This window comes from Adiantum capillus-veneris, chromosome 20 (genome assembly GCF_014529385.1).
Source record: "Adiantum capillus-veneris isolate H3 chromosome 20, ASM1452938v2, whole genome shotgun sequence".
Lineage (NCBI taxonomy): Eukaryota > Viridiplantae > Streptophyta > Polypodiopsida > Polypodiales > Pteridaceae > Adiantum > Adiantum capillus-veneris.
Window position 1 is genome coordinate 101,631,618 of NC_140950.1, and position 8,248 is coordinate 101,639,865.

General features: G+C 42.1%; 1 protein-coding gene across 1 annotated transcript; it reads left to right on the forward strand.

Moving 5' to 3' along the window:
* The first annotated feature begins 2,086 nt into the window (after window positions 1-2,086).
* On the forward strand, window positions 2,087-2,885 carry LOC147433000 (uncharacterized). Its single transcript, XM_086491689.1, has one exon. The coding sequence runs from the start codon at window positions 2,093-2,095 to the stop codon at window positions 2,747-2,749; it is 657 nt and encodes a 218-aa protein (XP_086347815.1). The 5' UTR covers window positions 2,087-2,092; the 3' UTR covers window positions 2,750-2,885.
* Window positions 2,886-8,248: the final 5,363 nt, after the last annotated feature.

Below are 8,248 nucleotides of genomic sequence, written 5' to 3' on the forward strand. Positions count from 1 at the left end.
TGCACACTCCACACTTGCACACTGTGATCTCTGAGTAATTTGTATATTTGTACATGTAGATACACAATTCACTTTCACATCATCATCACTAGTCCATATTTTCACATTGTATAGGCGACTTGGGTTTTTTCCTTGAACTCCGCAAGGGTTTTTTCATCCAAAGCTAGAGACCTTTATTTGAATGGAGTGTTGGAGCTATATATGGCTCAATCTACTCAACTTGGTCTCACCTATATATTTGTATCTTGTCGTCAATATGAATCAATCTTTGGGAGCGTACATGGTGTGTCTCTTGTCTTCTCTCTCTCTCTCTCTCTACATCTCAACATCTCATCTATCTCTCTTTCTCTCTACATCTCAACATCAACATTGTGTTATAGTTTCTACATCGAATCCAAATATGTTGTCGCATTTCTTGCAGCTCGTAAAATGATCTGGCTTTGACAAATATCAATTGACATTGGTGATCCTCCTCTTTCTAGCAAGTTCTTGTGATGTGGTAATCAAAATGCTATTAGTTACGAAAGACTATGTACAACATAACAAGTCAAAGCATATTGGGCTAGCTTGCATTTGTCTTTATGATCTACTAGTGGCAATTACTTTTTCATTAATAGTTGTTTTATTTCTTGGACTAGCAAGAAACAACGTTGTGTTACAGTTTTTACAGCCGATTAGTACGAATATGTTGTCGCATTGCTTGCGTCTCGTTAATATATCTGACTTTGACAAACGTTGAGTAACATTGGTCATCTTCCTCTTTCTAGTATGTCATTCTAAGCAGGTTGGAGTTCAACTACGCTCATGTAGAATTGCCCTAAGCCTTGTGTGCATACTTTTTTACTAGGGCCCCCACATTATCATCAGATGAGCAATTTACTAGCGCGTTAGTAACTTAGTACTAGTAGTGACTCACATGTGTACTCCGTGCAGTGCAAAGGCTGCAAAAGAGTACTACGTCATTGCAATTAAGATTCATGAATGAAGCTCGACGTCCCATGGCACTAAGTGACACAGGGGGCCAGGGAGCATGTGGGGGCGAGTAAGGGGATCGACAGTGGAGGAGGTCCGACGGGCATCCCAAGGTGGATGAGCCCCCCCCCTCCCTTCCCCCCCCCCCCCCCCCCACCCCAAAAAAAAAAAAATGGTGGCCTCCTTGAGAAACTCGGACCAGAATCCACAACCTCATGTCCCAATTCCTTTTGAGACTTGAGATAACCACGTCGCCTGTCTGCGTGCTTGTGATTAATGTTATAAATGATAAACCTCGACTGGCATAGAACTAAACATGGACATGTCCATGTTTCGATTTAGTTTTAATAGGCCATCTATGACGCAAATCACCTCGAGGGTCATTGTGGAGTTTCCATCCATTGATCCCTCCCTCCCCCCTTGTCCCTAAAGAACACATCGCACGGGATTGAGTGAAGGGATTAACAACCCCCTTTCAATCCACCGTTGATCAGATCTGCATGGGATAAAAATATGGGTGCCCATCGTCGTGCACGCTGCTAGAACCCTTGACCTGCTCTATTAGATTCCAACCCACCTATTACGCATCTGTGCAAAGATTGCGACTCTGCACGTATAATGCCCCCCCCTCCCCCCCCCTCTCCGCTGATCGTGCGCATCGCCGTTGATCCCTTGACTCCCATACCGTCACCCGTGTTATTTATAAACAAACCCCCCCCCCCCCCCCCCCCCCCTTTTTCTCTCAAATGCATTGTGTCCCTTAGTCAGGAGGCTGAACGTCTACGGTCACCGAGTCACATGTGTACTACTCTGCGCAGTCCAAAGAGGAGTACGTCGGTGTAGAGCAGAGTCATGAAAGCTGGTCCTGGATCAATCGTGCAAGGTCCATCGTTACCCACTGCCCGCTGCCCAGGCCAGCCGTTTGCTTCTCTCAAGCACTTATATATTATGCAATGTTAATCGTGTGAATCGTCATGCGCTTGTGTTGAATTAATATTGCTTGGGGGCAACTATGGCTGTGCTGTGCTACTTTAGAGAGAGAGAGAGAGAGAGAGAGAGAGATTGATTCTCTGTGGATGTTAACCTACTTTTGATGTTTTGCATGGCGCCCAGGAAGAGGATGGCGGTGGTTGCAGCATTATCGTTTGTGGTAGCTGCGCTGAGCTCGGGCGGAAAGGTGGTCATGGCCTCTACTTGTCCCAGCGAAGCCCTGGTGTACCCTTTCTGGTCCTTCTGCGACAACCCAGCAGAGTATGACGAGGCGTCCACGTTCGTTTCGGCGTCTAATTTATCGACCGTTTTGGGTCGGGAGGGGCTTGCACCCATCCAGTTATACTCCGATAGAGGAGCCTTCGTGGCCCTGTCATCCACGCCGGCGACCTACAAGCTCAACTACGCCGGGGATTCGTCGACGAGTGTGACCACCGTGGCGCAGGGGCAAAATTTGACGATTCAGAATGTGGCAACCGGCTGGTATTTGAGCTGGATCGAGGGCAGTGACTACATTCTGGTTGAGGAGGCGGACTCCGCCAGCGCCGCCACCTTTCAGTTGGTGCAAGACGAGGATGCTTCAGTTGCCTGCCCTCGTGTTTTAAATGCACGCTGCGCTCTCTATCACATTATGAGCAACTCTAGCGTTGGCGTCAGCAGCTACAAGAGCGGTGATATCACCACTTTCGGACGTGAATCCTCCAACCTCCATACCTTCTACGTCCTCCGCTATCCTTCCTCCACAGCACAATCCAATCATGTCCAGCTAGCCTCCGTTGTGACCTAGCTTGTTACAAGCGGTCGCATCTCTGCCTTTGTACTCTCAATTTGTAGCAGAGTATCGATGTATGCTCATTGAAGCACGTCCCAAAAATCAGTGTTCACTAAAAACCTTTTTAGAAACCAATAAAAAAAGGAGAGCATTGACAATCTACCAGTTTTTAGAGAAAATTTTTGGAGGATTTGAGAGAGAGAGAGAGGGGGGGAGAGAGAGAGACATCCCAAGAACAAATTTTTAACGATGTAGGGACAATTCTAACAGTTGTTTAACACTAGGTTGGTAATGGGACACTTTTATGTCCTGGGACACTTGTATGTCCTGTTAAGTGACCATTTTCCTTGAATTATGTCAAGAGTTTCAAAATGGATTTTGAGGTGCTATCTGTCTAGAAAGTTGTCTCATGAGCTGAAAAAAACTCGAAATTTTTTTGGAATATCAATTCCATCTTTAACCTTGTCTTTGCACAACATTTCACAACCTAAACTATGTGAAAAAATGGGTCCTGTTTTTGGCTTTTTTCAACTTTTTGCAACTATCCCACTCTAGAATTCATGTTTGTGAGGTCTATAATGCTAGAGAACTATCTTTAGTAGTCCTCAACATGTCCTGATGCTTCTAGGGAGAAATAAATGTTAAAGATGTAAGTTATGACCAAATTACAAAATTGTAAAATCCTGTTTTTTAGCCAATTTTAGCTCTTCTATGATTTTTTTGGTGGCTTTCATGATATCCAAATGCAGTTTTGATTTTCCATATCGCATATTGTAACACAAAGCTAATATTCTTTGAGTTTTGGGGCACCTAATACCCTATTTTGCATAGTAGACAACGATGGTTGATTTTTTCAATTATAGAAGAAAACAAAACATTCTAGTATATCAAGTATAGCTTTTTCAATATTGTTAGTTTCTTGTGACAACTACATGCATTTTGTATGGAGTAACCATATCTAGTCATAAGGATCAAATTTGGCTAGATATTGAATAGTTTCTATGGGATTCTACAACTCATAATGTTGAACCCAGTTTTTTCATGTTTGCTATATTCAGCACTTCATCTTTGTCCCCAAGATTCCCCTTGGTAAGAGATGTATTATTCTTTTGACATGCTCCATGGATCCTTATGAACCTAAAGGACAATAGGGAACTAAGAAAACATGCATATATTATTTGTATTGAGCGTGGCTATAGAAACTTTGATGATAGGTTTGCAGAATGGTAAAAATTCAACTTTTTGTACCTATTTCTTTTGGCAAAACAAAAAATAGTGAGTGAGAAGCAATCATATGTTCTGATCACCAACCCATTGAAGTTAACTAGGGAATTTATCTCAAGTCCTACAAAAATCCCTAATCTTATTTTTATGCAACAAAACGTAAGAAATGACTGTTTTGATGAAAATGTACTGGTCCATCAACTTTGGAGGATTGGTGTGACCAAACGATGAGAAATTTTACAAGTTTTTTATTTTTTCCATGTGTAGTAGGCCTTGAACTATAACCTCATGAAAGGATTTTACAAAATGAGTGGATCTACTATGGTTTTGGAGGTTTTTTTCAAAACCCTGAAAGGACACTTTTATGTCCTGTTAGGTTACCAACCTAGTGTTAAGAAGATAATTATTTCACTTTTCTCTACTTATTTACGAGAGAGAGAGAGAGAGAGAGAGAGAGAGAGAGAGCTCTTGTTACGTTTGACTTTGGCCAACTTTCAAAAAATGTATTTTCAAACAAATTAGCGTTTTATAGTTTTTATTGGTTGTTTCCTTTAATTATGTCCACCCATGTTTGCACTTTTTGAAGTTTGGGAGAGAGACAAAAACCCAAAGATAAACATTTGCACGCACTATGACATTTGGAGCACATTACCGCTCAGATAGACGCACAAAAATAAAGAAAAAGTTCAAGTCAAAAAATCTCGGAGGCGGTAATGCTAAAGGAAAAGTTCAAGTCAAAAAATCTTGGAGGCGGTAATGCTGGAGTCAATGCTCGCGGTAATGGTCCTTCAGCAATGCACGCGGCAATTGGCCTGACTATATTTTCGCGCTTATTTTCGCGGGCGTTACAGCAAGAATTACCGCCAGCATTATCGCACACGCGAGTATTTTTTATAAAAAAGCAGATGACCATTTGGATGGTCCTTGGTAGGACCTATCCAAATGGTCATTTGCCTTTTTTTCCCTATACATTTAATAAATAAAAAAACAACAATTTCATTGCACAAAAACTTTGGGCCAAAATCAAATGTTTAATTATATTGGAGAAACTGTTTATTACAAAATTGCCCAAATAGGCGATGCATGGCGGCTATACAACTGTGGCAAAAAAAAGACTTTGGGCCAAAATCAAGTGTTTAATTATATTGGATATTACAAAATTTCCCAAATAGGCGATACATGGGCTATACAACTGTGGCAAAAAAAAGACGGGTCCAAAAACACTCGGAGGATTGAGCTACTCGGATCCTAGGACCTCTCGAGGGACTCCTTGACTCTGGAGAAGAAAAAAACAACAAAACCTTTAATTAATACAAATGGATACATAATTCTGCATGCACTCATTTAAAAAAAAGTTCACACTTACAGGCTGTAGTGTACGACATGCATTTTCCAATTCTTCCCGATTGATTTTGTTGTTTTCATACAGCCAACACCATGTCTGATATTCGGAGTGGCTCTCTCTGTATCTCTCGATCTCTCGGCTTGGGCGGGTCATAGTAATATTTTGCTATATATCAATTAAAAAACATCACAAACCTAACCTTATTACCAAAAATTAAATCAATTCAAATGAAAATATGCGCACTCACAAATTTATCTTTCCATGCTGCTTTTCCGCCCGAGCCGTAATGCGTGGGCGTTTGCTGCGCCCTCGTCTCCACCTGCCGAGTGTGCGCCCTAACACCTGCCGCTCTCTTGTCCTGCAGCTCGCCCTGGGCTTTCTCCCACTCCTTGTCGTGAACATTTCCAGGGCGATAGTTGTGACCCTCAGATTCAAATGTTCGCTTTGCTGCCCTCCGCACACTGGACTTCTTATTTTTGAAGAAATTCTTGACGTACTCCTCGAGCCACTGCCTGGAGAACTCTTCTACTTCCGGATTAGGGAATTGCATGAGCAATGTCGTGTGAATGTACGTCAAGTCGGCTGGGTCCTGATCTTTGAAAGATTTAAAGCAATCTTGGTGAAGAACATGGATGTATATTTAGCACCTTTGATTGAAGAGCTTCAAGAGCTATGGAACGGCATAGATGTTTTTGATGTATCAAGACTACTTCGTATGATCAAGTGCATTCTTATGTGGACTATGCATGATTACACCGGGCTTGGAGAGATTTTTGGTAAGCTTATACTTTGTGACGCTCTTTAATGTCTTTGCATTGGTCACTTATATGCAGTTATGTCTTTTGTTTTTGTAGGACTATCGACATTTGGACATAGTGCATGCCCAACTTGTGGACACTCACTCGTGACAGAGAGAACCACTCTACTTGGTAAGGTGATCTACCCCAATAACCATCACTTCTTGCCGTCCACACATCGATCTTATGCTCCACCATGCAATGGGATGGAGCCACTCCATTGGACCATGGCAGATTGGGCAAGACATTGGAATGAGCATCACAACACATTGCCTCCTCCCAATGATCCACTTAGGGGTATGTCTAGGTACTCTATTTTCTTATCACTACCCTATTGGGCTTCATTGAAAAGCCAACACCTATTGGATCCAATGCATGTGTTCAAAAATGTTGGGCAAGCTATATGGGATTACATAGTAGGAAAGAAAGATTCATTGGGGGCTAGAGAGGACGTGAGGGCCATAAGGAGGCTCCCTCCTTCGGCCACACCTCGCTTGGGTCCTCGAGGGAAGATGGTTCTTCCATAGGCACCTTGGATTCTATCAAGGGTGGATCAAGAGCAGATGAAACAAGTCATTGCATCCATCCGTACTCCAACAGGTTATATGCGTTCGCTCAAGGGTGCCTTCACTAAAACTAAGAAAGGAGGAGCCACACAACTGTATGGGCTCAAATCCCATGATTGGCACAAGATTCTTCAGGTAATGTGTGTGTGTGTGTGTATGTGTGTGTATATGTGTGTATATGTGTGTGTATGTGAGTGTGTGTGTATGTGGTTTAGGGTTCTGGATACTAATAAGTCTTTTTGTTTGTGTAATAGTTTGTGCTTCCAATTAGCATTAGTGGATTTGCGGACACGAAAGTAAAGGCTTCAATATTCAAGGTGGGAGAAGTTGTCAGGTATAGCACATTTGATCCTCCCTCCTAAACTTTACTTTGAAGACTAACTTTACTATGAAGATTATGAAGGGTTTTTTGGTTACAGGTTTGTGAGTTCCAAAGAAATCGAAGTTTCCACTACAAGAGGCTCTTCATATTAGCGACGCTCACACAACGACGCTCAAATTTTTTTTTCCCGGCGTCGCTATGAGCGTCGCTATAAGCATCGCAAATTTACAAAGAAATTTGCGACGCTCATAGCGACGCTTATAGCGACGCCGGCTGGGGTAAAAAAATAACCGAGCGCGCCCAAAAACTCAGATCTGAGATCTGAGTTTTTCGGCGCCCTCAAGCAAGGAGCAAGTAACGCTCTCCCTCACTCTCTCTCTCTCTCTCTCTCTCTCTCTCTCTTTTTCTTCTCCCCACACACACACACACACACACACACGAGGAGAGGAAGGAGAGCCAGGTATGCTCCTTCCCTCTCCTCATTCTCATGTTCCCTTCCCCTCTTTCTCTCTCCCTCTCTCTCTCTCTCACACACACACATACACACACACACAGTGTTTTTGAGAGAGAGAGAGAGAGAGAGAGAGAGAGAGAGTACAAACAAAAACAAAAACGCACACACACATACATAAACAAAGAATGCACACACACATTGAGAGAGAAAAAGAGAGAGAGAGCATGCATAAGCAAAAAACGCACGCATTGAGAGAGGAAAAGAGAGAGAGAACATGCATAAACAAAAAACGCACACATTGAGAGAGGAAAAGAGAGAGAAAACATGCATACGATCCAAAAAAACGCACACACATTGAGAGAGAAAGAGAGAGAAACTAATTTAACGTCGTAGGAAACTAATTAAAATTAAAAGACCTAAAGATCTAGCCGACGAGGAGTTGAACTCAAGACCTATTATTCAAGAGGGAAATGGCATAATCAATCTATCATACTTGGCATGGGTGATAGAAAGGTTATACCATTTATCTCTTTTTATTGGCACACACATCCACACACGCGCACACACACAAGAAGAAGAGAGTTATAACGTCGTAGGAAACTATCTTAAAAGACGTTAAAGATTAGGTTATATGTAGACTTACATTAAATTAGATTTAGGTTTATTTTTAACTAGATTTACGTTTATTTAAGCTAGATTTAGATTTACGTTATATTAGATTAGATTTAGGTCTCCATAGACTGCGATGCCTGCATGAAGCGGGTGAAGAAAGCCCTCAATGGAATATAGGGTATTGCTGCCTTCAC

What these genes read in the sequence shown, in the direction of transcription:
- LOC147433000 (XM_086491689.1), top strand. Translation starts at nt 2,093, where the DNA reads ATGGCGGTGGTTGCAGCATTATCGTTTGTGGTAGCTGCGCTGAGCTCG.